Source organism: Passer montanus, unplaced genomic scaffold, assembly GCF_014805655.1.
Source record: "Passer montanus isolate IOZ18808 unplaced genomic scaffold, ASM1480565v1 scaffold35, whole genome shotgun sequence".
NCBI classification, from domain to species: domain Eukaryota; kingdom Metazoa; phylum Chordata; class Aves; order Passeriformes; family Passeridae; genus Passer; species Passer montanus.
The window spans coordinates 2922334-2950200 of record NW_024368263.1 but is presented as its reverse complement, the minus strand read 5'-3'; the positions used below and the strand labels follow the sequence as shown (position 1 = coordinate 2950200).

Sequence of the window (27867 nt, the reverse complement as noted above, 5' to 3'; positions counted from 1 at the left end):
ACAAGAACAGCAAGAGAAGCGTTGTTGATTTCCTGGGAGCGTTCACCACCCATTGACTTGGCACTTGTAGCAGTGTTGGTTTAAACCAGGCAGTGTTTGCCCTCCAGTCAGCTGATGCTGCAGAGGTGTGGGAAGGGAATCACCCTCACTTTCTGTTTTAAACAATCTCATGTGGATCAGCATCACAGTTAAGTGTGCAACACATTGAATATATTTTAAAATGTTCTGTTCTCCTCTCAAATACAGAGAAACGTTTGATTTTCTCACAGCTCTTACAGTTCTTTTTCGTTTATGAACAGCACAAGAGTTAATTCTTTGATTTTCAAGTACAATTTGGGTCGAGAAAGTGCTTCGGGCACCCTTGCAGAAAGGAAAGAGAATATGCTGAACTATTCTGCTGAATTATTTATATAACACACATTTTTGTGCACTTGGACTGCCGACGCTGCCACGCGACCAAACCTCTCTTTTGTCAGCTCGGAAGTCTCTGTAAAACCACACAATTTCTAAGCTCCCAATTCAAATCCTATTTTTCTTTTGGCCTTTTTTGCAAACCGCAAATGCAAGAATGACTGATGTAAGTAACATGATATTAGTACTTGGCTTGACAAAGGCACAGCTGCCATGTACCAGCAGCATGTTCAGCAAAGCGCTGAGGGCAATTTTCTTCTGCCTCCAAAAATATTAGTGGCCATATATACATGTCCTGATTGACTGTGTGAGTCAGAATCACTTGATTCCTGCCTTAAATGAGGCTTTCCATGATCTGAGGAGGAGAAAATAAGCATCTTCTGGCCTTTTGTGCCACCTTTGATCTAAACTTTTCCAATTCTTTCGGAACACCAAGGGAAGCTACTTGAGAGGGCACAAGAGAGTGCTGAGCAACCACTCTGCCAGAGAAGTGGTGCAGCAGAGAGCAGCAGCTGCTTAACAGCACACCCCCATGGCTCACGACAGGAAGGAAAATTGCTGCATGCAATTGAAATGGATGAGGAAAAGTATGATGTCACAGGAAATAACTCTTAATTTGGCAAAATCAGTGACCTTATTCGGCTGACAGCATTGAGATCAATAAGGGCACAGCCTGTCACCTGTCTGGTTCCATGCTGAATTTGAAGCTGGCATTGATGTGCAGTTCCAGCAGATCTGGCCTGGCTTCTCACTGTACCACCAGCTGGAATAACACTTCAGAAGGGCTCCTGTTGTTATAAACAGGGAGGGGCCACTTGAAGCACAAGTTCAAGGGAATTACTTGATTTACAAGCTCCCCACAGGAAGGATTCAGCATCTTCCCTTTCTTACAGCAACTGAGACCCTCTGCAAGGCCCCTCAGAGCCCTGAGGGACTTTGCTGACACATTAACAGCTGGTGCCCTCACTCACACAAGGAGTGACCACATCCTTGGACTGCTCAGCCTTTCCCTCAGGTTCCTGAGATGGCTCTTGACAGCTTTTGCTTACCAGTGACCACCAAGGGGCTGAGGTGGCTTCCTCAGCCAGGGCCAGTGGCAAAGCAGCTCGTTTCTCCAGCAGGAATGGCAAAGGTTTGGCTCTCTTGGCTCACACCAAAGTCAGACCTTGCCATCCCAAGCCCTGCCTGGACAGGGAGAGCAGTTTCCAGCCATCCAAGCAGAGATCACCCAGCTTTTTACCAGGGCTCTGTGGACCAACACAGTGTGGGAATGAAGCAAAACCAGACAAATGTCCTTTTAGATTGGTGTGGCTCCACCTGTGTGACCTTCAGGCTCCTGTCCCAGCCCTTCTGAGGCACTGTCCTTGGAGGGTGCTCCTGCACAACCACCACCAGACACGTTTGACAACAGCTGGTCAATGAGTCACGCTGCCTCGAGTACTGTACCCATCCCTCTGGCTACAAATCACAAATATTTACCTGTTCCCTGCTAGAAATTAAGGTCACCAGATGGCACGGTTTGCCTCTGACAGCTATGGGTTTTTTCCTTCAAGCATTTTCTTTTCAGCAGGGTTTGGACAAGGGCAGTGGAGCAGAACTCCAGGACTCAGAAGTTTGGTTAAAGCAAAGTGAGGAGCCCTCGTGGCCTGAGCTGCTCAGCTGCAGCCAGGGCAGGGAACATCCACGTTCAGGACTTGAGGACTGAGTTCCCTGACTTTAAATGCATTATGTGGATGGAACCCAGCTCAGATCAGTCACACAGTCTGCATCGGCTTCTGAACACCCATTTTGGCTTCATCCACAGTTTTAAATACGAGATTGTCAGCTCCTGTCAAAACACCGGAGCAAACGACAGCCCATCCTGCCTATGCATTTTCCTGCTGCCAGGAATAGCAATCCCTGCCCCTCTGGAACACACACCCTTCTTGTCAAGCCAGCCCGACAGCTCCAACAAGAGTAAAAGCTGAAGGATTTCCACGCTGCTTCATCCCCTACATCCACCGCTGCTGTATCAGCATTCAAAGAAATAACTGTGTACATATACACACATGTGTGTGTTTGTATGTAACTCTTTAATGCTCTTGAGAGGATAAAAATGTGAAAATTGAAGCACTCCAGGCGCAAAAACGACAGGAAACATGAAAAAGCTGGATGTAATTTAATTTTCAGCCCTGGCCTCCACGCAGGCCCGGGACACCAGAGCCACCCCTGACCTCCCTCACGCCTCCGGGGCACCCCACATCCCCCTTCCTGGCACCCCCATTAGTGCTGCAGACCCCTCCCCGCCCCACAGCCGCCCAGCACGGACATCACACGCTCAAGATCCATCCCCACAGCCCCAAAAGCGCCTCTTTTACGACCCTTCACCGCGCCCTGGCCCTCCGCCCCGCCCCGGAACGCGGCGCGCGGCCGCCGTTTCCGCGGGGACGCCTGGTGGGAGAGCACCGCGGGGCCAACATGGCGGCGCGCACGCTGCGGGGGCTGTGCCGGCCGCGGCCGGGGCTGGCGCTGCTGTGCGCCCGCTTCTCGCACTGGCCCGCCGCCGGCACCGAGTACCGGAGCTCCCACAGCCTGGACAAGCTGTACCCTCCGCAGCAGGACGGAACGGCCGCCCGCACGACGGTCAGAGGGGCGGGGGGAAAGAGGAAACCGGCGAGGGACGGCGTGTGGGCGGGGTTTACTTTTTGATTGACAGCGGGCCGGCGAGGTTTACTTCATGGGTTGATAGTGGGTGGGCGTGGCCACAGCAAGGGGCGGCGCCGTTGGGTGGGCGGGGTCAACATGAGGGTAGCAATGAGGTGGGCGTGGTCAAACGGAGGGGCGGGGCTTAGCGCTGCGGTGGCGGAGCGGAACGGGCGGGGCCGCCGCCGGTGGGCGGGGCCGGTGCCAGGGCGTGTCCCCGGTTGGGCGGGGCCGCCGGAGGTGGGCGGGGCCGGTTCAGGGCGTGTCCCCGGTTGGGCGGGGCCGGCCGGCGGACCCCGGGATCCCCCCGGGATCCCCCCGGCACCGCTCCCGATGTGTGTTCCAGGAGGAGCTGCGGCCGCCCGCCCTCGACATCCCCATGGGTGAGGCCCCCCCGCCCAGCACACCGTGCCGGGAGCCGGGCAGCCCCCGGGCTCGGCCCCGTCCCGGTCAGCCCCGTCCCGGTCAGCCCCCGCCCCTCTCTTCCAGCTCGCCTGACCGTGTCCTACAGCCGGAGCAGCGGCCCCGGCGGGCAGAACGTTAATAAAGGTGAGGAACAGCTTCTCCCCTGGAAAAATCACCATTTTCTGTTTTTTTCTGTACCGTGTGGTAAAATATTGAGAACTGGAAGTTAAACAGCGTCTTCATGTTGCTGGACATTTATTTTTCATTGCCATCACCCTGGATTTTAACACAGCTTCTGAGTCTTTAGAGTGCTGGAGAGCAGCAATGACACTTTGATGCTCCTGGGAACAGTTCAGGGATCATTCCTGCAGCAGGTGTCACAAGGAACACCACCTCCATCCATAGATCAATATAACAGAGCCAACTGCATCCTGAAAGTTCACTGTGCAATAAATTCAAGGCTTAATTCAGATAAACTTAAAATACCGCCTGTTCTGCCATTAGAAATGGGGCAGGCAGTGGCAGGCAATAAATTCTGTAGTGTCTAGAAAGGCAAATACCATGGCAGGTACAAGTTTGTAGTGTAAAAATACAGCGAGAAGAGAATTGTGACCTTCCAGGAAATTCATCCTGGCATCGTGCCGTGCTGAAAGGCAGCAGGGATCGGGCTGGGCGACCCCACAGCCCTGAGGAAGGCAGGCTGTGCCGTGGGGACCAAGACCCTGTTTTTCCTCCCAGTGAACTCCAAGGCAGAGGTTCGGTTCCACCTGGCGTCGGCCGACTGGATTCCCGCAGCTGTGAGAGACAGGATGGCTCTGATGGTACCAAGCTCCCCTTGCCAGCACGGCTGCAGCGCCCCGGGGGCAGAACGTGGCAGTCCCAGTGCTCACAGCACGCTTTCCCATCCCTTCAGCACAGGAACAGGATCAACCGGGCTGGAGAGCTGATTGTGACCTCGGAGGAGAGCCGCTACCAAATGAGGAACCTGGCGATTTGCCTGGAGAAAATCCGGACCATGGTCACGGAGGCGACTGAGAAACCCAAGGTGGTGTCCAAGGAGACCACGCAGCAACTCATAGAGAGGTATCTTCATTCAAATGCTCTTCATTTAGGTTCAGGCTGTCACGTTACACAATTTGGTTTGCAGCATTTTTAAACAATTTTGGCCATACTCCTTTAAATTTCCTTTTTTGAGGAATATCCTGATCCATTGGATTTTAACTGCTTTGCTGGGTAATGTCTCCAGAACAGGGACTGGTTTTTATTATCTGAGGATGTTTGTTAGTTCATCAGATCTCAAAAGTTGAATATTTAAATGCTTTCTTTGTACACTGAGGGATCTTTTGATTTTTGTTTTAGGGTGGAAAAAATGAACCGTGAACGGCTACGACAGAAAAAAATACACTCAAGTATAAAACAGAGCAGGAAGGCAGATTTCGACTGAGAGCAGCAGAGATCCAAGCCCTTGGCATTCCATCTTCCCAAAGAAGTGGTGTTGGCAGCTGTTAATGATGCTAAATTCGTGAGCTGTATTGAATAAAAATAGCCTGAAAGTGTAAATAAACGTATTTAACATCTCCTTTTGCAGCCAGTGATACACAGTGATGGCCTGTGAATCATTTTTCAGAATAACTATTGTTCACATTTGCGAGGAGCTAAAACTTCTGATTTTTTTTTTGTCAGCCACATGTTATGTTCTTCAGGCAAGCTTTGCTCCTTCAGAGCACCCTCTTCTGCTGAACATAAAGCTGCTGCAAACTTTTGGGAAAAGGAAGGGAAGAGTACAAGCAGTCTCAACAACAATTTTCTTTCTTAATGCTTTAAGGTTCTATTTTCTACGTCTAAGTAGAAAATAGAATCTTAAAGCATTAAGTTTGGAAAAGACCTCAAGGATCACCAAGTCCATCCCTTAGAGTATCCCCTGTTTCTTTCCTTCTCTTTCCTTCCTTTCAGCTTTATTCCTTTTGTTGATTTTTATCGAGCCAAACAAAGCACATAATTTAGTTAAGCTAAAGCCACATCAGGAATTTGGCAGAAATCTCAACAGCAGGAGACAGAACCCACCCTGTGAGTGCAGGAGGCTTTGGCCTTTGAAGTGGGACACCAGAATCCTTTGGATGGATGCTCCAGGCTGGTTAGTGGACGCTGTTTAATGAGAATGAAGCTCTGTGCTGCGATGTGCTTCACCACTGCCAAGTGGGGTTACTGTGAGCCTCAAAGAAATCAAAATGAGCCTTTTTTGGATGTTTGGCTGGGCCCCAGTGGCCTAATGGATAAGGCACTGGCCTCCTAAGCCAGGGATTGTGGGTTCGAGTCCCACCTGGGGTGGGGAGAGCTGGATCTGTTTTGGGAAAACCCCAAGTAAGAGAGGGAAGTCATCCCTAAGGTTAATTTGGGGCACCCAGAGGTATCACTGCCTTTGGAAGTGGAGCTTTGAGCTCTCCCCTGACAGAATATTTCCCTCTGCAAAAACAACACTCAAAGCACAGATCCTCCCCAAAATGGAGTGCTGGGCACTGCAATGCATTCTGCCATCCCAGAAATCCCTGCCCTGGCCTCTGCACTCCTGCTCAGTACCAGGAGATTTCACATTTCACCCCATTTCACATTTCCCCCCATTTCACATTTCCCCCACCACAAGCTTTTCTGCACGGAATCACTGAATCACTCTGGGTGGAAAGGACCTCTGGGATTTCTCCAGTCCAACCCAGTAATGCCATGTTCACCATCAAACCGTGTCCCCAAATACCACATCCACACGCCTTCTGAGCACCTGCAGGGATGGTGAATCCCCTTCTTCCCCAGCATGGTCCCTGCCAGCGCCCCTCTCCCAGGTGTCTGGAGCCCCGAGCTGTGTCCTGGCCTTTACAAACACGGGGATGTGGCTGCTTCCAAGGTTTTTGTGGCACTGCACGTCCTCCCACCGTCACCATCCTGGACAGCACCAGCCTCAGCGAGCTCCCCGCCCCCAGGGGACCTTGCTGCTCCTCGGGGCTCCTTCCCCTCACATTTGAACAACTTTGGCTCAAGCAAAGGCGTAAAGCCCTGGATGAGCACGTTGCGCTGCGGCGTGGAGGGGCTGGGAATTTCAGGGATTAAAAACAGATGTTTTTGTGGCACTGCACGTCCTCCCACCGTCACCATCCCGGACGGCGCCAGCCTCAGCGAGCTCCCCACCCCCAGGGGACCTTGCTGCTCCTCGGGGCTCCTTCCCCTCACATTTGAACAACTTTGGCTCAAGCAAAGGCGTAAAGCCCTGGATGAGCACGTTGCGCTGCGGCGTGGAGGGGCTGGGAATTTCAGGGATTAAAAACAGATTGAGGGGCTGCGCCTGGTTTAACACCAGGAAAAATCTCTGATTGATGCCAGGAGGTGCTGGAGCGGGAGCCGGGAAGCTGTGCTGGGCTGCGGGAACTGGCGCATCGCGTTCATTTCAGGGATTAAAAACAGATTGAGGGGCTGCGCCTGGTTTAACACCAGGAAAAATCTCTGATTGATGCCAGGAGGTGCTGGAGCGGGAGCCGGGAAGCTGTGCTGTGGGAACTGGCGCATCGCGTTCCGCGTGGAGAACCGAGCGATCCCGATCCCGATCCCGATCCCGATCCCGATCCCGATCCCGATCCCAGCCCTTCCGCGGGAACTGGCGCATCGCGTTCCCGCGTGGAGAACCGAGCGATCCCGATCCCGATCCCGATCCAGATCCCGATCCCGGATCCCAGCCCTTCCCCGGGACCGCCCGGCACCGCGGCGGATCCTCGGCAGGGAAAAGAGTCACCCCAGATGGGACTCGAACCCACAATCCCTGGCTTAGGAGGCCAGTGCCTTATCCATTAGGCCACTGGGGCCGCGCTGTGGCGTGTTTTGGGTGCCGTCACTTAACTCTCTGCTGGCCAGGCGGGCGTGCGGCTGTCCGGTGAGGATGGAGGGTCCCGTTCGGTATCTCCGGGAGCACCCCGGTCTGAACGGCCCCCAGATGTGCGGGAGATGGAGGCCCCGCTGCCCTCCCCGCCATCCCCCACACCTCCGGGCGCAGCGCAGAAACGCCAACGCGAGGTGGGGACGTGGGGGGGGGTTAGATCCCCGCGCAGCCCCCTGCGCCCCGCCGGGAGCTGGCGGTGCCGGTTGGGGTCCATGTACCGGTCTGGTTTCCGTGGGTCGGTTGTGGTCCCGTGTACCGGGTGGAGTTCCCTGTGCAGGTTTGGGTTCCCAGTGCCGGTTTGGGTTCCCAGTGCCGCTTTGGGTTCCCTGGGCCGGTTTGGGTTCCCTGGGCCGGTTTGGGTTCCCTGGGCCGGTTTGGGTTCCCTGTGCCGCTTTGGGTTCCCAGTGCCGCTTTGGGTTCCCTGGGCCGGTTTGGGTTCCCTGTGCCGGTTTGGGTTCCGTGAAGCCCCGAGGCGCCCCCGGAGCCCGCGGGGGCAGCGCGGAGGGCGGGGCATGGGGGAGCCGCCGTGGCTGAGCGGACAAAGCAGTGATTCCCCAAACAGAAGTCCGCAGGTTCGAGTCCTGCTTGTGGTATCGGAGGTTTAAACACCCACTACTCCGGCTGGATCCAGCCCTGGGTTCATATTCCCCATCGAAACACACCAAAGTCACACCAAAGTGCCCCCCGACCCCCCCCGGGCATCCCCCACATTCGGTCCAGGCATCCCCCACTGTCCATTCCCCCACTCTCCATCCCCCCTGGAACTGTGCCTGGCTTTCCCGACTCAACCCTGGTGATGGAGGTTCCCCCGGGACCCCATGTGCCACTGGGTCAGTGCAGATGTCACAGGCACCACTGCAGCAGAACACTGTAACACTATATGTAACACTACTGGAAAAACACCACGGGCCTCATTAACCCCCTCTTTGTTCTCCTAAAACCTGTTTTTCTCATCTAATCCCAAAGAAAATTCTCCCAAAGCCCACCCCAAGCAGGTATTTTAATTGGTGGTGCAGTGCCCAGGGCGCGGGTGGGCTCACTGCCTTCCAGGCAGCAGAGAGAAAAACAACTTTAAAAGAAACTTCACTTTGTGTTTCACTGCTGTGGCACTAGCCTGACCACAGCTGCCTTTAACATCCATTAACTCCACAGGAAAAGACCCTCCAGGCAGCTTTTTAATGCAAGGAATCCGAGAGGGCACTATCCCAAAGGCACTTGTGGGGAGGACTGTGGCCCCAGTGCCCAGCCCCTCCTGGAGATCTGGTTTCTGGTGCAGCAAAGCTTCCCGAGCACCCCAGCCTGCCCTGCTCCGGGAAGAGGAGCCCCACGCAAGCTGCAATGAACCAGCACCAATGGGCTTTCTGCTGGTAATGCAGGAAGGAGAGGGAGCCCCACGCAAGGTGCAATGAACCAGCACCAATGGGCTTTCTGCTGGGGCCCGGCTGCAGCTGGTAATGCAGGAAGGAGAGGAAAATGCAGCTGAAATTCCCTCAAAACCAGGGAAAATGTGGCTGAAATTCCCTGAAAACCAGGGAAAATGCGGCTGAAATTCAAGAAAAACCAGGGGAAATGTGGCTGAAATTCTCTCAAAACCAGGGGAAATGTGGCTGAAATTCAAGAAAAGCCCAGCTCTGCCCAGACAAAGGTATTTGAACAAGTGCAACTGCTCTGCTTTGGTGCTTTCTGGGACACCTTGAAGGATGTCCATGACCTGGTCAGAGCCATCCTTTCACTAACATCCCTCCAAAAATCAGCCTTTCATTAACACCTCTCCTCTCACCCTCAGGTCCCAGAGCAAAGCTGGTTGTTATCCCCTCGATCACAGCCTCACCAGAGCTCTGGGACCACACAACTCACTGCACAAGACATCCACCTTTGCACCCAAGCCTGGAGCAGTTTGTAGCAGCTCCTCGTTGTTTCCCTTTTCCGTGAAATCTAAACAGGGACCAGACAGTCACATCATCCCATCAACAGCAGCTCTTGGCCCGTGGAGAGAGCCCGGAGCTGCCATGGGGACTCTGCTGTCCCAAAACACATCATGGAGCATCCCGACCTCGCTCTTTGGTCTTTCCCCACATCAGGCTCCGAGGAGGAGGAGGAGGATGGAACCGGGGCTAGCAGAGGCAAAACGCAGGGCTCACCCCAGGTGGGACTCGAACCCACAATCCCTGGCTTAGGAGGCCAGTGCCTTATCCATTAGGCCACTGGGGCTGCGCAGGGCGCGCGCCCCGGCCCGCGGGAACGGCTGCGACCCCGCGCTGAGGGGGCGTCCCGGGGCCCCCGGCCCGGCACGGCACGGCACGGCACGGCACGGCACCGGGCCGCAGCCGGGCCGCTCCCGCACAGCCGGGGCTCGCCTCCTCCCTGCACCCCCGAGACGCGAGGGGAGAAACGGGAAAAGATGATTCAAAAGCAGGGGGAAGCGGGGTGGGGGGAAAAAGGCCGACCACGAAGGGACTCGAACCCTCAATCTTCTGATCCGAAGTCAGACGCCTTATCCATTAGGCCACGCGGTCGCTGCGCGCTGAGCCCCCGGTGATGCTGCCAACCCTCGGCATCACCCCCGCGCCCCCCGGCACCGCCGGACCCCGGGCGGCGACACCGGGAAAAACGGGGGGCACGGGGACAGGGGACACGGCAGTGGGACACGGGAGTGCGCGGGGACAGGGGGATGGCGGGGACACGGCTGGGGACGGGGGGATGGCGGGGACACAGGGGGACACGGCTGGGGATGATGGGATGGCAGGGACACGGCTGGGGACAGGGGGATGGCAGGGACACATCTGGGGAAGGACCATCCGCTGCCACGGGGAATTCTGCTGCTCGAGGGGGGGAGTCAAGCGTGGGACTTGGTGACTGCAATTTTTGCCCTGGAGCCCTTCACAGAATCGTGGAATGTGCTGGGGTGGAAGGGACCCACAAGGAGCACTGGGATGACAGCAGAAAAAAAAGGCAGAGATGGAGGGAAGGGCAGCAGAGGAAAACACAGACAGATAAAAAACACTCAGAAGTCTCTGAGCCTTTCATCTTAACTGTGAGGACTCAGAAAAGAACACGAGGAGCATGGGAGATGAGCAAGGAGGCAGAAGATCCATGGGTGCACGGGGGGCTCAGTGGGGAGGACAGTGTGGTCTGCAGGAATCAGGACTGGGCTCGGAGGAGAGCAGCCTCCCCACAGCCCTCAGGCACACAAGCCCTAATTCTTGATCCATTTCAGTGGGATTGCAGCAAACTCTCAGCCCCGTAAATGAGACTAAATTTGCTACTGAGTAGCTCTGGCTATTTGCCTTTTCTTTGTGGGGATGGGCCCTTTCTTTTCCTCTCCCTCAAATTGTTGGAATTTTTTTTTTATGACCTTATTTTTCCTTGACCACAACTAAAGGCTACTCCCAAGAGCCAGCAGAGTGCATCAAACCATTAGCAGATTCTTCCTCCTAACAGATAAAATGTCTGTTTACCAAAACCCATCCCTCATTAATAAATATCAAATCAACTTCCACATAACAAATGACGTGTCCTGGACTGGTTCATAAGACTCACGGTACCATTCCCCTCCTTATTTGGAAGCAGGAGATGATGCAGGCAGTTTTTGTAGCCATCCTCACCTTTACTCTTGGGACAGGTAAGTGCAAGGGGGATTGAAAACCTTTGAGGAATTCTGTTCTCATCTGTGTGAGAAGGGATTTTTGTGTGCTAACGATGTTTTTCCACAGCTCCACACTCTTTCTTTTTTTGATGCATCTCTCACTGGTTGCCTGATGTTTTTGTGTTTCAAGTGGAATTCTCTTTCCAGCAGGGGCTGCTCCAAAGTACCTCTGCACCTACTATGACGTTGTTGACTACCTGAACATCTCCTCTCACGACAAGCTGCACACGTACATTCTGCCCAAGATAAACCTGAAGCCTGTGGAAGTGAAGGTGGATTTCCTTCTGGTGGCAATTCTCTCTGTGGTAAGGACCCAAAATGAGTCTTACAACAGGAAACTGGGCTGTTACCAGGCCAGGGTTTGAGTCTTCTGACAGCAAGTTCACAGGGGTGAGAATCAGCCCCTTCCACTTCACTCCCTGCTGTTGGAAAGCACTTTTGGAAGATCTGGAGTATTTTCTCCAACTCCTTCCAGAAGTCACATCCAGACAAGCAGTCTGCTCAGCAGGAGGCTCCAAACACCCTGCAGAGTGCCTGAACAGGCATTTGCAGGACACTGCCATGGAAATGTTAACAACAATCTGTTATTTTCCCTAACCATTGGACTGTGTGCTCCCACTCTTCAGCCACAGGACCAAGAGCCATGAGCTCTCTTCTCAAGCCCTGTGACTGCAGTCTGTGCTCAGGGAAGAGCTTCTGCATTGGACACATCTGAGAAAATCAGCTAAGTATCTTTGTTTCTCCAGGTGGAAAAGCTCCAGACAGTCAGTTTTTACTTCGTCCTGAACCTGGTAGGTCCCTCAAGAGCGTTTCTCTCCTGATCCCAACACAGAGGCTGCTGCCTAGCCCAGAGCTCACCTCTCTCCTGCAACTTCTTCCCTCAGGAATGGCAGAACCCTTTTGCAACCTGGGACCCCCGGGATTTCTGTAACATCTCTGAAATTGTTCTGCCCATGGATACTTATTGGTCGCCCCCCATCTTCATCCTAGAGCGGTACGTTCCCCTTTCATTGTTATCCACTGGCTCAACAGAAATACAAAGGATGCAAGCTGTTGGTGATGGGATAGGAAATGGGATAAACTCAGATGGCTAAAAGTTGTTCCCTTGAGCTCTCTGTAACGGAGAGCCTCCTAATTTAGATTAATGGTGACCACAGTTTATACTAAGCACTTAGTGGCTCTGGAATACTGGAACAGCTCCTGAAATATCCCATCTGGGCTGTAGCTAAAATCGAGGAAGCAGCAGAAACCAGCTCTGCTGTGGAATAAAGTGACCTTCAGTGGTGTGAGGAAAGATACAGCACTGAGGGTCTGACAGAGGGATGGGCACCTCCACCAGCTCTCCAGAGGGAGAAGGGAGAGGGAGGCAGAGCTAGGAATGAGCCTGTGCCCTGGTGAGGGCAGGGAGCAGAGGGCAGAGAGGCAGGAGATGCTCAGGAGGTGTGGAGCTACAACAAACCCTGATCCCAAAGGGCTCATGAGCCCTTCTCCCAGCCCTGGTTTCCTCTCTTCCTGCTGCATCCCACGGCTGGGTGATGGCTCAGAGCCCCCAACAGGGTGTTCACATGCTGGTTTTATGGGGCTGAGGCACGGGCTCAGTTGCTGTCCCTGTGTGCTCCCTGCAGAGTGAACGGGCAGAACCCAGAGCTGAATTACATGGTCCTGATGCACAACGGCACCTCCAACTCCACCCGGCCCTACCAGGTCACCCTGACGTGCAGCTTGGTCATCTTCAAGTTCCCCTTCGACACCCAGAAGTGCAACCTGAGCATAGCTTCATTCCTCTACCCAGGTACAGCTGCAGGCTGAGCCTGACCCCCTCAGGGCTGAATCTGGAGGAGGAGGAGGAGATGAAATGGGCCCTGGTAACTCCTGAGCAGCACCACGTGCTCACAGCAGGGTTGAGGTCATATGAGACCAGGGAAAATGAGTTAAAATGCTGCCATTCTGTCCTGGCACATTGCCCAGCAACATCTCTGGGACAATCCAGATGTTCTGTGGCAAGCCCCTCCCAGGACTGGTTTCTACAAACCAAGAAACCTGAGGGCAGGAGGCTTCCTGCAAAACTGCTACTTGTTCACATAGAATTTGGCAAGGTCGATCTTTAAACACACCTGAAAGCCATAGAAATGGGGGGAAATTAATCATAGAATCCTAAAGTTAAAAAGATTTCCAAGGGCATCAAATACAACCATTAAAAGGAGAGTTTCAGGGATTCAAACTGCATTTAGAGTTCATCCCTGAACTCTGCTGAAATATAAGCAGAGATGGCACAAAATCTCCCTGGTCCCATCCACAAAGGACAACTGCCCTAATTCAACAGATGTTTCCCCTCTGATCCACATTCCCAGAGGTCCAGCCAAGCCTCTTCACAGAGACCTTTGTAATTTCTTCCTCATGGGCTGAGAAACCTGAGCAATGCATGAAACCTTCCCCCTTCCTGCCTGCATACACCCACAGCTGGGTGGGAAAGGGAGAGGAACAACTGACCTCTAATAAATTCCTAAATTCTTCAACTTCCCTCCCCCCTCTGCCTCCTGCCCAAGCAGTAACAGACTTTGTCATGAAGACGAGACGGACACCAGCCGAGATCATGAAAAACAGCAAGAGCTTAATCCTAACTGATGGAGAATGGCAGTTCACCAACCTGAGCATCATTGAATTCACGGAAATGATGGATGACAAAGGATTTTCTGTGGTCACCTATGTGGTATGGCAGCACTTCCATGTGATATTGCATTGATTTGGCTCGAAATAAACCCCAGTATGAAACAAGATGATTTTTTTACATTAGGGGACCAGCATTTGTCAACACATTGAGTCATTTCTTGCTCATCAAATTTTGCCCATCTTCCTCAACAGATTTCCATGGAGAGACGACCCACTCTCTACATTCTGAACTTGATCCTCCCAACGTGTGCCCTGTACTTGCTGGACATGGCTGTGTTGTTTGGTCCCAGCTCTCTTGAGGAGAAAATCAACTTCCAGATTGCCATCATTCTCGGCAGCTCCATGCTGGCTGTGATTCTCAACAACAGCCTCCCGACCTCCTCCAACAAACCACCCATAATAGGTACCCACCTTTATGAAATAAACCCCAATTTTCACACAGGTACCAGCCCTGAGAAGGGTTTTGGGATGTTGATAGACGTGTTCATGAACACTGGAGTCATGAGCAGCTAAGCTTGATTAGCTTGCTGGAGTTAGACTCCCCCTGCTCCCCACCAGGCAATGGAATGTAAGAAAATGCCAATTATCCAGAGCTTTCTCTGTTTTCCTGTTGCTCTGCAGTGGTGTTTTTCCTGGGCACCTTCCTGCTCATGATCATGGCTGTGTTAGACACCCTCTTCCTGCTGTACCAGCAGCGCAAATCCCGGCGCCCGGGCAAGGTCCTCAGGAGCTTCCAGCAAGGTAAAACAATCCACAACATCTGGAACACAGCAGGTTTGGGCACTCTGCACGTTTGGTGGAGCCAGGGTGGGTTTCCTCAGGGGCAAACAGTGCCCAGGCAGTGTGAGCCTTGTGGCCCCACTGTGCTGCCACTGCCCTTTGCTCCCTGCAGACCCACACGAGCTGCCCAAGAGACCCCCAGGCAAGCTGGCCAAGGAGGGGCCCCAGCTGCTGCAGCCTCCCAGGAAAGCCCCAGGACAAGGGCAGCCTGCCAAGCACCTCTGGCAGCTGCGGGAGCTGGAGCCATTTCTTCCAGTTCTGGAGAAGGTGCTTCTCTTCAGCCACCTCTTCCTGTCCCTGTTCTTTTTTACTGTGATTTCTGTGAAATGGAGCAGCTGAAGACCAGCTCTGCCCAGTGCCAGCTCAGTTGTTCTCTACTGTGTTGCTTCTCACTCCCTGCTGTAATTTGCTCCTGGTCAATTCATGGAGCTGCAGTTCATTTGCCTGAATAAAATAAAATAAAATTAAAATCCAAAGCCACAGGACCCAAGATCTGCATGTGTAGCACTTTGCACTCTGGTTCAGTAGAACTACAGATGTTCTTGAAGTATTCTGTGGGCTACTAAGGTATTTGAATAAAATAGTTGTAAAATCTGGGGACAATTCTGACCTGCAACATGACCAAGAAGAAAGGGAGCTGACTGCCTTCTCTTAGAGGAGTTTCCATCTTGAGGGGAGGTGTTTAAGAATCCCACCTCAGATTATTAAATAAAACAATGCAAGTCTTTACTATTGTTTCTGTGAGTTCCAGTGGGAACAGCAGCATTCACAAATCCAGGGCAAAGAGAGAAGGAGCACCACGATTAAGTGTTTTTAAAAATAACTTAAAAAGTAACTTTTTTTTAATGTGCATCTCAACTCCTTTTGCAACTGGCTTTTCCTAAACAATCACTCAGCCCAGAAAACAGCCCTGGACCTGTGCCTGTAGAAGTCTGAGACACTCCAAACACAATTCACTGCCAAATACACTGCAGCATCTCAAAGGGTGACACACGTTCAGCTTCTGAGCAAGTGTCTGCCTGCAAGGGCAGAGCTCTGTTCCCTGCACCTCGTGGTTACAGAGAGGACAGGAGGTTTATTTGCATTTCACAGGGTTCAGTTTGATCAGCAGGACAGGGAGCTTGGTCCCTGCTACAAAACAAGCTCGTGGGTAGAAAACACAAAATCCAGAAAAGGTGGAATGTTTGTGAGTCACTGTATTGCTCCACGTTACTCAGAACTCATGTCCAAGATCTAAGCCACAGACAGAGAAAGCTCTTTATTTATAACATCATGGAGTCTGACAGTCATCAAACTGCTCCCTGGGCAGTTTACAGATCAGCAATTGGCTTGTGGGGCCAGTATGGATATTTCTCCTTGTTCAGTTTGGTTTCAGGGAAGGCTTCGCTCAAGTCTTCAAACGTCATCTGCTCAAAGGGAATCATGTTCTTGAGCTTCTGGAGCTGTGGAAGCAGGGACAGACACACCACAAGTCAGTGGCAAGCAGGAAGGAGCAAAGCACACCCAGGAGGGCAAGGGGTGGCCCAGAGAACATTCCCAGAGCAAAGTGCACCTCACCTCCTGCTCGTAGTGGGCGATGCGGGCTTTGGAGGCCTGGATGTACTCAGCAGTGCTCTTGGCCTGGGGAGAGCAAGGACATGGGAGGCTGCTTCTGAGGAAGAGCCTGCACACACCCCCAGCAGGCCTTCAGCTGGCACTAAAATCCACCACTGCTACACTGGGTAACCCATGGAATCTCCAGCAGACCCCCAAGAGCCAAAGCCTGTGCAGGGATCCCCTGCTCAGACAGGCAGGCACTCGTGTGCAGGGCAGAGCTGTGCAGGGATCCCCTGCTCAGACAGGCAGGCACTCGTGTGCAGGGCAGAGCTGTGCAGGGCCACATCCACAAGGTCCCCTCCCTCCCCACAGAAGGCAGGGACAGCCCCAGCAGCAGGCCATGCTTCACTCACAGCTTCCTTCTCCTGGGCATCAATCTTGGCAGTTTGTGTGTCCACAGGCTCAGGAACCTTGAGTGCACTGAACTGGGAATTGAAAGACAATTTTTTTTAAAGGTTTGTTTGACTGAAACAATCCTTCACACCGAGGTCACCTTCCCCAGCAGCAGGGGAGCATTCCCTCCTGCCTTCCCAGGATCTGCTCACAATTATGTACATTAATGAGCTGAAAGTGATCAGTGCAGCTGTCCCCTGTCCCCCCAAGCTCACCCAGGAGCTTCAGACATCTCCTCTGCCCTGCCCAACACCACTGTGAGCAGGCTGGAAGGTCCAACACCCCAGACTTCCCTACCACAGAGTTACTGCCCCACACAAAGCTCCCAGACCCACCTGAGCTCAGTGGGTGCCTCCAGTCTTGGGAGGCAAGTTTTCACAGTGACACAACCAACCTTCTCTGCTGATCCTGCTGTTTTCCTCTCAATGCCCCAATTAAACTCCAAAAAGCAACACCCAGCTGGCAAGGAGACTGACCTTCTTCTGGAACTCATCCACCATTCCAGCCTTGGCAACATTGGCTTTGTAGAAAGCCCAGTCGATGGCCGGGGGCTTCTCTGGCAGTGCAGCCAGCCTGCAAGGATGGAGCACAGCACACATCAGCAGCAGCACAGCCCGAGTTTAGTTCAGGTGCTCTCAAGTTTGAAACAAGCCATGTCTGCAAGTCCCTCTGCCCTTGGACAGGGCAGAGCTCAGCCCCTGTGGGTGCAGCCTGTCAGAAGGGCCAGGCTGTTTCACAGTCTGCCCTTGGACAGGGCAGAGCTCAGCCCGTCAGAAGGACCAGGCTGTTTCACAACACCGAGCCAGAGGCAACCAGCAACATTCCCTGATCCCACAGCCAGCACTGGATCAGGCAGAGCACGCCAAAGGATCCCAGAACCACAGATGAATCTGCAGAGCATTTAACAGCGACAAAGCTTTGCCACAGCAGGGTGCGCTCACAGAGCCGCAGCTATTCTCAGGGGAAGATTAACTAAAGGTGATTTGCCAAAAAAAGCCAGCGGCGCCTGAAGGTGACCCGCTGCAAGCCCCGCGGGAGCGCGGAGCGGCGGGGCGGGCACTCACCGGGCCGTCAGCGCGTCGTTGCGGGTCTTGAGCGCGTTGAACATGGCCCGCTGGTTCGCGGGCACCCGCTCGGCGAACGCCGCCCAGTCCACGGCCTTGAGGGCAGCTCTGCGTCCCGCCATGGCCGCGCCTGGCCCGGAGACAGCGGTGGGTCACGGGGGGCGGGACACGGGGCACCGAGGGGCGGGACGGGCCGGGACCGGGGCACGGAGGGATCGGGGACACCGGGGATGGGGCACGGGGAGAACGCGGGCACAGGGACCGGGGCACGGGGAGAATGCGGGCACCGGGGCACGGGGGTCGCTCCTGGGGCACGCCGCGATGCCACGCGGGCCCCCGTGCTCTCCCACGAGCCCCCCAGCACCGAGGCCGCCCCCGGCCCGTGCCGTGCCGTGCCGTGCCCGCCCCCGGGGCCCGCCCAGCCCCCGCGCGGCCGGGGCGGCGGCGGGGTCCGCCGGGGCGCTGTCCGCTCCCGCCGCCGCCTCCAAGTGGGTGCGGCTGAACGTGGGCGGCACGTACTTCGTGAGCACCCGGCAGACGCTGTGCCGCGAGCCCAAGTCCTTCCTGTGCCGCCTGTGCTGCCAGGACGGGCCCGAGCTCGGCTCCGACAAGGTGAGGCCGCGCCGGGGTCACCGGGAAGCCCGGGCCCGAGCACATCACCGGCCTGTGCCCCGTGCCCCGGGCCGGGGAGGGGCCGCACCCCCGAACGGGCCCGGCCGCGCCCTCGCGCTGGGACACCGCGGGTTCCCGGCCCGGTTCCGAGCCCTCCGCCTGCCGTGGGCTGCCCTCGAGGAGCAGCACACATCCCCCGGGCGTTACAGCAGGAAGGAAACTCCTAGAAACGGGAATGTGACAGTTTCGCACCCTGAGCACCTCTGCTGTTGGTTTGGTGTTTAATGCATTTCACTGCACTCTCATAAAAGATCGTGGTGCACGTTCCTTGTGTGGCTGGACAGTTTTGAACTTATTATAAGGATCTTTCAAACAGTTATGCTTGTAATTGCAGAGTTTTTTGCAGTCATTGCAGTTTATTGTAAGGATTTTCGATTATTCTTGCAACTGCAGATTTATTTTTTTTCAGTTTATTGTAAGGATTTTGCAATTAACAATCATTCCTGCAGTTGCAGATTTCCCCCAGGATTGGGTGCACAGGGTGTTGTAGATGTTGTGAGTGAGCCAGAATCAGTCGAGTCTGTTGCTGCTCCATTCAGAGTTTAATGACAAGATAAATCCTGGTTGTGATCAAAACATCAGCCAGCAGCCTCAGTGAGCAGAGGAGAGATTTCAGAGTGGGTTTGCACAGTGCCTTGTTGCTTTAGAGAGGATTGGCAGGGGAACAATGCTGTGAAGTCCTTGAGGGAGGGCTGTGAGAGCTCTGGAGAAGAAGCACAGTGCTTCAGGGCTGCTCAGGAGGTGCTCTTGGCTGCCAGGGTTGGTTATTGGAGCCAGGAGTTGTTGTATTGCTGGACACGTGGCTGGAGCACTGCAGTGGTGGAAAGGGTTAAACATGAACTGTTTTGGCTAGAACTGGAGATCCCATTTTCCTCCAGAGCCCCCTGGTTAAACCAGCCTGGAGAACAGCTGAGCCAGAACACCAGTGCCAGGGTTTGGCTCTTACTGCCCCCTGACCCCAGCTGTTCTCTCCAGGCCCACAAGGTGTGTGCCTGAGTGCTTCATGTAAGTGTTGTAGAGCAGACACTGAAAAGGAAAAATGCTTTAAATGCAGCACTTTTGAACACCTCCTAGTCTGGAGAACAGCTGAGCCAGAACACCAGTGCCAGGGTTTGGCTCTTACTGCCCCCTGACCCCAGCTGTTCTCTCCAGGCCCACAAGCTGCCCCAGTGCCTCATGCAAGGCATCTGCAGTGTTGTAGAGCAGATACTGAAAAGGAAAAATGGTTTAAATGCAGCACACCTTTGAACACACACACACACAGTTTGAACACCTCCCACAGATGATTCCAGCTGCTCTGAGAGAAGCTGCTCCATTTGTTGTGCTGGGTTGCAGTCCTGTTTTGCTGGCAGCACTGAGCCCTGCCTGTTTTGCCCTCAGGATGAGACTGGAGCCTATCTCATCGACAGAGACCCCACCTACTTTGGCCCCATCCTGAACTACCTCCGGCACGGGAAGCTCATCATCAACAAGGAGCTGGCAGAGGAAGGTGAGAGAAAAGCACCAGGAGAGGCTGTTAGTGCTGTTAATTGCTCGTTAGCAGGGATTAAATCACCAGCTGCGTGTGTCCCCAGAGCAGAGCTGCAGCTCTCAGCACAGCCTGTCAGTGCTCTGAGCCCCCAGCCCCTCTGCCCCTCCCAGGCCTGGCTCTCCCCAGACAGGCAGCTCTGGGGCTGGGTGAAGGAACAGACACTGTGCCCTGAGATTTCTGATCATCCCAGGGAGAGGGGAATGTGTACCGTGATATTTTGTGAAAAATCCTTTGCTAGGATTCTTCTCCTAGCTGAGAGGCCTCAGAGAAGATATGTAAACAATGAACTATCTGATGGCTGTAGAATGTAATGTGGGCATTGTTTACCAACAGGTAAATTGTTTTCACTTGACCAGTCACACCACCTGTATCAAAGCTGTGAGCAGTCACAAGCCTTTGTTACTGCATTCCATTCTTGTTCTTTCTGGCCTTCTGATGAATCCTTTTCTCTCTATTCTTTTAGTATAGTTTTAATATATCATTTTAATATCATATATATCATAATATAATAAACCAGCCTTCTGGCTTATTATAATATAGATCATATTACAATGATATGTTAATAAGATATTTTAATGAGAATCTCAACTCCATTTCTGGAACATGGAGTCGAGATTCTCATCTCTCCACTCAATCCAGGAGCCCCCCACAAAGCATCCACCCCAGGAATAATGTTTCATAAAGCTCCTCTTAAGTCACAGCAGGAGGTGGCAGCATTTTCTCCTAGCCTGGGAGCAGGAGGTGGGTGGCACATTTGGGATTCTGACATCTGGGCTAGATTTGGAGTCAGCAGCAGGTTTGCATCCCTGTGGCAGGATGCTCTTCATTCCGTGCTGTGCAGAGTGACAGGACTGTGCTCTGGGTTGCTCTGCAGGGGTGCTGGAGGAGGCTGAGTTCTACAACATCGCGTCCCTGGTGCGCCTGGTGAAGGAGCGGATCCGCGACAACGAGAACAGAACCTCTCAAGTAAAGCCCCTCTGCCTTGTGAGCCAGCTCAGGGGGACAGGCATGGCTGCAGCCCTTGCAGCAGCACTTCTTGGGCTCAGCAGTAACAGGGCAATAAATGGTGTTGGGTGGAAGCAGGGCATGGCCAGCAGAGTCCTCAGTGTGGCTTTATAAAGCACAGAGCACTGAGTCAGCACTGCAGGCAAAGGCAAAGGACACTTACAGGAGAGGGGCCAGGAGCAGAAATGGGTGGTTACAAAGCAGAACATAGTGCTTTGGCAAAGAACAGCTCAAACTCTTCCTTCTCTAAACCATCTCTTCCCTTTGTCTCTCTGTGACATGTTTCCCATTGATGCTCAGCTGATATCAGCACATCCAGTAGATTCAATTTCAGAAATGTTTTCAAAAAGCAGCAAATGGCTTTGAAAGCTAAAGAAGTTTTAGCTTAGACACCTAGAAAGCTTTTAAGAGAAGAGTGCCAGGCATATGGTTGTGTTTTGGAATCAGTGGGATGAAAACACCCTTAGAAAGCCCTTGGGGCTCTGACTTCCTAAGATGAGAGCAGGAGCAGCTTATTAATTTTCTAGCATGATGCTAATAAAGCAATTACTAAGTAGAGCCATTGTTGTCTGTGCTCCAGGGACCTGTGAAGCACGTGTACAGAGTGCTGCAGTGCCAAGAGGAAGAGCTCACACAGATGGTGTCCACCATGTCCGACGGATGGAAATTTGAACAGGTACCATTAGCAAAGAATGGCAGAATTCCTTTGAAAACTGGGTGTGGAATAAGTAGAGTTGCCTGTTGAGTTGCTTTTCACACTGCTCTGCTCTTCTGAATGAGCAGCCTGACCTGATCAGCAATCCACTTGTACCCAGTTACTGACAGGGGAGAGCAGAAGTCACTCAAGCTGCCAGAGAGATTTCATTTTCTCTCAGGGCTTTTTGTCTGCTTGTCAAATTCCAGAGCAGTTCTTCCCTTCTCCTGCATTTCATCACATACACCAGGCCACAGTATAACAGTTATATCCAGAAAAATTACCAGAGCCATGAAAAAACACAGTACAACTTTCTTGGAGCCTCAAAGCCACGACTCCTGCATTTGCTAAAGAGGCTCTGAGGGACACAAGAACTTTGTGCAGGTGTCTGTGCAGTCAGCTGGTTCTGGGTGGCTGCAGGGCTGGGTGTCACTGCAGTGGCACATGGCATTAGCTCCACGTTTGGTTTCTGGAATCAAACACAGTTCTCTCATTTCTGAGGAGGGAGAACTGATACCTGGCCTGTGTGTTATGTTATGTTATGTTAAGAAACTACAGAACAGGGTCTGTGGATTACAGCAGTGTCTTCCCATTTAGTCCAGCTTCAGTACAAGTGGATGCTGTGGGAATTGTGCTGACATGTAGTGAGGCAGAGGATTAGGAACAGCTCTTCCCATCAGTTGTTCTATGGATCTGTTCTGTAATACCTGAAAACTGTCTCAGAGTGGAGAGGCAGCCAAAAACCTGCCCCATAAGGAAATAGTGAAATCTTGTGACCAGGAACCACTCACTGCTCCATTCCCAGGTTTTGCTGTTCAACAGTTTACAGAATCTGCCTTTCACACATCCATAGCTACACCCCCAAAACCTTGAGGCTACAGACAGTGCCTTTCATGGGAACCTGAATCCTTAGATCTTTCCTAATCTTCCTTTTCAAATCTATTATCTATAAATGTGGAGCTGTCTCTTCCAAAATCTGTTTGGACATGGAAGTTAAGCTGCATGCTGCACACTGAAGTTGGTAAGAGTCAATGCTTTCTTCAGATGACTTGGATTTATTTTCTGGAAAGCAGAACTGAGTTGTAAATGACAAATTAGCTCTGTACTCCAGGATGTCCTTTTAATGTAATAATGATGAATGAGACAGATGGGATTTCTTGGATTGAGTCCAGACCCCTCAACACAACAGTAATAGAATATAATCCCATTTACACAGATAGCAGACTCCATTTTGGCAGCATCCACATAAAGGACAGTGTCTGTTTACCACATGTCCCCAGTTAATCCAACATCTGCCTGGGGTAAAGAATTCCCATTTCCACATCAGTCACAAGGCAGTTGAGAGCTGAGTTCAGCAAGGACCAGGCAATTTGCAATGCCTGCCCACGTCTGAGTGAGCTGGATATTACATATTGCACAATCTGTTTTCCCTTTTTCCACCCTCACAAACTGGGCGATGTTCTGCTGTGTTCAGCATTAGTTTCAGGCTGGAATTCCTTCCCGGGGCTCCAGGTGCCACTAGAGGGCTGTGGAGCTCAGATGTGTCCCTGCCTTACACACACAGGAGGCTGCAGGGGACACTTCATCCAGACAGTCCTGTCCCACAGCAACTGCAGGAATAAAACCCACACTTACTGATAGTTACCTTGGCTGTCTCCTGTTGCACAGCTGATCAGCATTGGATCTTCCTATAACTATGGAAATGAAGACCAGGCAGAATTCCTCTGTGTTGTGTCCAGGGAGCTCAACAATTCCACCAATGGCATTGTCAAGGAGCCAAGTGAGAAGGCCAAGGTAAGGCACCTGCTCAGATGTATCAATTTCAATTCCTCTAGAAAGAAAAATCTTTCCTGCACCAGGCTGCAGCAGTAGTTCTGTGGATCAGCTTTCCCATTGCCTTCTCCATCCCTTCTTGGAAGATTTCATGATTTACTGAAGGACAAGAGCTAAGCTCTTTGTGCACTTCAAATTAAGATCAAAAAGTGAAGGAAAGAATAACTTGAAGAGGGAGAACAGAGTAGCAAGGATCTTTGAGGTTAGGTTTTGTTGTTGAAGGATGTTGCAGGGAGAAACAAGATTTTTGTGCTCCTTCAACCCTCCCCATCCCTGGAAGTGTTCAAGGCCAGGTTGGATGGGGCTCTGAGCAGCCTGGTCTAGTGGAAGGTGTCCATGCCCATGGCAGAGAACAGGATAAGCTTTAAGGTCCCTGCCAAACCAAACTATTCTATGAATCCACTTTTTCTTTTTTTCGCCAGAATAAAACCAAAAGGCAACATCTTTCAACCTCCTGGCAAGCAGCTGAGCAGGATTTCTAGAGAAGGGGCTCACTTACCCTTAACCAGCCCATCAGTTGTTGTGGTGGTATAAAAGCCTGCAAGCTGCTCTCATATTAGTCCATGCTTCCTTTCTCTGCAAAAAACAAGGACTCTGAACAGGAGCTTTTGCATTTAAACTTGTCTGAGGTTTTCATAGATGGTCTCTTCTGTTTCAGATTCTTCAGGAGCGAGGATCCCGGATGTAATTCAAGTGTCCAGTCCATTAAACTCCCAGATGTCACAGGGCAGTCCAGCTGGGCAGAGCAGCTCTCCAGAGAGCAGCCCAGCCCTTGTACAATAACCAAGCTAATGCAAAGCAAAGCCAAGCCTGTCCTGCCAATGGCAAATAATTCTGGTCATAACCAAAGGCTTTTCTCTCACCCTGGAAACCAAGAAAGGAAAAGACTCTTCCAGTTGGACAGTCCTTTCCACAAGTATTTGTTTGATTTCCTTGGCCAGCGCTGTATTGAATTTTTCCAACAATGGCTGGGCTGGATTCCCAGTCGGAGCCTTTGTGAAGGTTGCTCAGGTCCTCAGGCCCTTGTAATCAATCCCACCTTCCACAGGCTGCTGTGGGGGGGAAGGTCCATATTTGAGCTGTGCCATTGCTTGCACCCAGCTCTGCCACCAGGGAAGTGCAGGGACCTTGCAGTGCTCCCCCTTCTCCCCCAAATCTGAAGAACAGGGCTTTAAAAGGAGGAACAAAACAACCACTCCTAAAAACCCCACACAAACTTTTCTATCCTTGCTTTGTATCTGTTCCTTGTTCAATTCCTAAGAACTGAGTTTAGATCTGAGGTCAGGGGAGTTGTGTGTCCATCTGACACAGGTCTCACTGGTAACACTATTCCACATGGGCTCCTGGTATTTTCCAAAGCCCATTACTTTGTATGCATAAAAAGAGACCTGTGTTCAACCAAAATAGTGATAGAGTGATAATCCTGTCCTTTACACTTCTCCACAGAGGAAGAGTGGTGACATCTCCCCTTGCCACGGCCATAGCTTAGCCTGGTGCAAAGTCACAAGGTTTGGGGACTTGCTGCTGCCAAGTTCAGCTTTGCCTTGCTTGTCTCCAGCAGTGTGGGCTCTGTCTCCTTCCCTCTCTCCAGGGAGGGCTTCAGGCAGAATTTCTTTTGTACTGTACCAAGCAGGTAGGTTTGTCTGACCCCACGAGATCCTTTGCAGAGGAGATCCCCTATTTAAACACAGTGATTTACCTGCAGCCCCCTCATGTCCCCACCTTTAAGAGATCACCTCAAATTACAGAGGGACATCACAGAGCTGGGGTGGGGGGGTTTGGTGAAAAGTTGCCAAACTATTGTAATGTTTCTTGTCCAAAGTGATGTGTCAACTTTTGTAACTTTTATTTCCTTTTTTTTTTGGAATGCCTTGGATGGATGTGCAAAATGTTTGTTTGTGCCTCTCTTGAATTCTAATCTTAGCCAAACTGCAGTCACTGGTTCCCCTCTGTTACTCTGTGCCACCCCTAACCAAGGGCATGTCCCTCCTAGTCTGGTACATGGAATTTCATAGGAATTTGCTGCATGTTTTTCCCCTTTCATCCTGCCTTCGTTCTTTGTAGCCTGAGTGTCCTGGCACTTGGGTCATTTTCAGTCAAGTCCCAAACTGACATTACAGCAAAGCTTTGGAGATGCTGGAATTAAGACATTGACAAGCTCAGAGCAGATGTTTCTCAATAAGCTACCAGAAAATCCCTCACCTGGGCCGAGGGGTTGGGCTCCTTTCTGGAGGGCTTCAGCTACCCGTGTTCTCCTGAAAGTTTTGACACAGAATTTGGCAGTTTCCATCTTAACCACTTGTTGCTGAGAGGGTCCTACCACCAGTCCAACAACAGTTCAGTGACCAAGATGTGCAGCAAAGACAGAGTGGCACCGCTGTGCTCTGCCTCTCTGCAGTCCTGCATGTCCTCCTGCCTGTCCTCCATCCTGCTTTGCCAGTGTACCTCCTCTGGTGGAGCCCTTGCCTCATTCTCAAGACAGACTGCTTAATTGTCTGTGCTAGATTAGTCCTGGTAACAACAGACTGTGCCAAATGTCTTTGAATTCACATTGTGTCAGTGACAGGCTGTTGAATCTCAGCTGGCTTTCCATCAGACTGAAAAACCCAGCTCTGCTCCCCTCCATCTGCCCTGTTTCTAACATGGTGAGCTGGTGTTGATGTGATCAGACTACACACCTTGGCTGGGCCTGAACAACACTGTGATGTGTACAGATCTCCCTCCTCTGTCCCTATGCTGTAGCCTCAGCCACTGTCTGTGCTCATAGCTAAGAAACAAGCACATGTATGCAAGTTAGCAGCCTGAAAAGCCCTTTAACACTCATTTGTCTTATTCCCCTTCCTCAGAGGAGGGAGTTTTTGGGAACTGGTCAAGAAATACCAAACTAAAGGCAACAGGAATAGATCAGGCTGTGTTTGCCACATTGATGCCAGCTGAGCACCTCGTTAAACCATGGAGCTCAAAGCAACACTTGTTGTAGAGGGAGACTTTCTGTCCAGTACAGCTCAAGTAGACAAGAATAACAAACACTTCCTGGCTTCTTTGTGTCACACGTGGTGAAGCCCACTGGAGGGTTGCCTGATGCAGTGATGCCATTGCTCTGCCCTCGAGCCACAGAGCCTAAAAGGGACCATTAGCAGGTGAATGGCACAGCTGCTTAAATGATGAGCACAAGAAAGGTCAGAGCTGCATCTTGATTTTCCCTTTTGTGCTGCTTTTGGCAGTGAGAAGGTGCCAGGGGACCATGGACTCTTTGGGCTCCATGCAGGGTCCATTGAATTTCAGCAGAACAAATTTATGGTAGAAAGCCAATCATTGGTACTGGATGCTCAAGTTTTTGGGTGATATTTAGGACTAGGCACAAAGTCCATCCAGAGCAGGTACATTCCCAGTGAAGGATTTCTCCTTCCCTGACTGCTAAGTCACCTTTACCCTGAGACAGGGCAGGTCTCAGCATGATGCACCAGTTGCATCCCTTCTGTGCTCAGGCAGGGCTTTTCCTTCCATTGCCTTTCACTCAGTCACAACTATATCAAAATTAGTGCTGAATTAGGATGAAATTTGTCCCGTTCACTCTAAAAAAGTGTAGCATGTTGTGGTGAGTAGAGTAGGAGAGCAGGGGTAGATCTACTGGCTGTCCAAGAGTGCTTCTGCCTCTTGGGAGGGTTCACTTAGAGCATTAATCCTGGGAATGGAGCGTATGACACTAAGTTTTTTTAAAACTTTCCCAGTGGCCTAAATTGTTCCATTATGGCAAGACTGGAAATAACCTCTTGAAGTGTCTTGGTTTCTGCACATTTTTAAAAACTGATTTTTCTCAGGGGTGACTGAGTGGGCTGAGGAGAAGGGGCCTGGTTGGCTGCGGGGCAGGGGCCGGAGTGGCCGGGCCGTGGGCTCCCACCCGGGGGTTTTGTACAGTTTGTCACGTGTCAGTGCCCTTTGCTACTGTTTCTCTTTGTTTATTAAATGTGTTTGAATAACAGTTGAGATGCTGTGATTATTTTTTTTTTTTTTCCAATAAAGATTCTGAAATGGGTTTGAAAAGTTTGAAGGGCAGTCTGCAGCCTGCTGCTTTGCCTGCACCACACAGATACTGCATTGTGGGGGAGGAAATGTGCAATTGGGCACTTGCTTCTGGCTTCAATTCACTTCTAACAATCATTTGCCAAAAGGAGAATCTGGAGTCCTCCTAGGCTGCTTTCAGGGATAAAGGTACAACTGAAGCTTCTTTCTGATGTTTTTGTCTATAAAATAACTTCAAATTCCACATTTATCCTAACCATTTCCACTGAAAACCACAAGCAAGTAGACCATTAATACAACCACTAAATGTGAGTAGCTAAAACAGGAAGAGGATTTTTTTTCTTGTCAGCTGTCATTTGCTAAGCCCCTGCTCAACACTGGACCACATGGAGGAAGAGTCTGACTCTTTCATCTTTGGTGTGCCAGAGTTGGATGACATTGGCAAGTCAGGACCAACACAATTAAAAAAGGAAGAGCAAGGACACAAGTGAAGAATGGGAAGTCAGGTTGAGTCAATCCTACTCTTGATAACAAGTGGCTGTT

The 27867-nt window shown here is 51.8% G+C and overlaps 3 protein-coding genes and 4 non-coding genes across 7 annotated transcripts; 3 read left to right on the top strand and 4 right to left on the bottom strand.

Annotated features, from left to right (window-relative positions):
* Positions 1 to 2806: 2806 nt before the first annotated feature.
* Positions 2807 to 5093, top strand: MRPL58 (mitochondrial ribosomal protein L58). The gene is made up of 6 exons (XM_039716061.1): positions 2807 to 3033; positions 3440 to 3476; positions 3583 to 3642; positions 4237 to 4319; positions 4412 to 4581; positions 4858 to 5093. The coding sequence occupies exons 1-6, from the start codon at positions 2869 to 2871 to the stop codon at positions 4940 to 4942; spliced, it is 600 nt and encodes a 199-aa protein (XP_039571995.1). The 5' UTR covers positions 2807 to 2868; the 3' UTR covers positions 4943 to 5093.
* A 660-nt stretch (positions 5094 to 5753) lies between these two features.
* TRNAR-CCU lies at positions 5754 to 5826 on the top strand. Its single transcript has one exon. It is a non-coding gene; the product is annotated as a tRNA-Arg (tRNA).
* A 1444-nt stretch (positions 5827 to 7270) lies between these two features.
* Positions 7271 to 7343, bottom strand: TRNAR-CCU. Its single transcript has one exon. It is a non-coding gene; the product is annotated as a tRNA-Arg (tRNA).
* Positions 7344 to 9555: 2212 nt separating this feature from the next.
* On the bottom strand, positions 9556 to 9628 carry TRNAR-CCU. Its single transcript has one exon. It is a non-coding gene; the product is annotated as a tRNA-Arg (tRNA).
* A 232-nt stretch (positions 9629 to 9860) lies between these two features.
* Positions 9861 to 9933, bottom strand: TRNAR-UCG. The gene has a single exon. It is a non-coding gene; the product is annotated as a tRNA-Arg (tRNA).
* A 5807-nt stretch (positions 9934 to 15740) lies between these two features.
* Positions 15741 to 17938, bottom strand: ATP5PD (ATP synthase peripheral stalk subunit d). Its single transcript, XM_039715850.1, has 5 exons — positions 17567 to 17938; positions 16979 to 17075; positions 16463 to 16534; positions 16071 to 16133; positions 15741 to 15955 (listed from the first exon to the last, which is right to left on the bottom strand). Exons 1-5 carry the CDS (start codon positions 17686 to 17688, stop codon positions 15824 to 15826), a joined length of 486 nt encoding a protein of 161 aa, XP_039571784.1. The 5' UTR covers positions 17689 to 17938; the 3' UTR covers positions 15741 to 15823.
* Positions 17888 to 27288, top strand: KCTD2 (potassium channel tetramerization domain containing 2). The gene is made up of 6 exons (XM_039716196.1): positions 17888 to 18178; positions 19619 to 19727; positions 20644 to 20735; positions 21355 to 21450; positions 23137 to 23262; positions 23960 to 27288. Exons 1-6 carry the CDS (start codon positions 17888 to 17890, stop codon positions 23987 to 23989), a joined length of 744 nt encoding a protein of 247 aa, XP_039572130.1. The 3' UTR covers positions 23990 to 27288.
* The last annotated feature ends 579 nt before the right edge of the window (positions 27289 to 27867 follow it).

What these genes read in the sequence shown, in the direction of transcription:
- KCTD2 (XM_039716196.1), top strand. Translation starts at nt 17,888, where the DNA reads ATGCCACGCGGGCCCCCGTGCTCTCCCACGAGCCCCCCAGCACCGAGG. An exon ending in CCGAGCTCGGCTCCGACAAG is followed by an intron (nt 18,179 to 19,618) that starts GTGAGGCCGCGC and finishes TTTTGCCCTCAG; the next exon opens with GATGAGACTGGAGCCTATCT. An exon ending in ACGAGAACAGAACCTCTCAA is followed by an intron (nt 20,736 to 21,354) that starts GTAAAGCCCCTC and finishes TCTGTGCTCCAG; the next exon opens with GGACCTGTGAAGCACGTGTA.
- MRPL58 (XM_039716061.1), top strand. Translation starts at nt 2,869, where the DNA reads ATGGCGGCGCGCACGCTGCGGGGGCTGTGCCGGCCGCGGCCGGGGCTG. An exon ending in CGCCCTCGACATCCCCATGG is followed by an intron (nt 3,477 to 3,582) that starts GTGAGGCCCCCC and finishes CCTCTCTTCCAG; the next exon opens with CTCGCCTGACCGTGTCCTAC. An exon ending in ACGCAGCAACTCATAGAGAG is followed by an intron (nt 4,582 to 4,857) that starts GTATCTTCATTC and finishes TTTTTGTTTTAG; the next exon opens with GGTGGAAAAAATGAACCGTG.
- ATP5PD (XM_039715850.1), bottom strand. Translation starts at nt 17,688, where the DNA reads ATGGCGGGACGCAGAGCTGCCCTCAAGGCCGTGGACTGGGCGGCGTTC. An exon ending in TGGATGAGTTCCAGAAGAAG is followed by an intron (nt 16,535 to 16,978) that starts GTCAGTCTCCTT and finishes TTCAATTCCCAG; the next exon opens with TTCAGTGCACTCAAGGTTCC. An exon ending in TCGCCCACTACGAGCAGGAG is followed by an intron (nt 15,956 to 16,070) that starts GTGAGGTGCACT and finishes CTGCTTCCACAG; the next exon opens with CTCCAGAAGCTCAAGAACAT.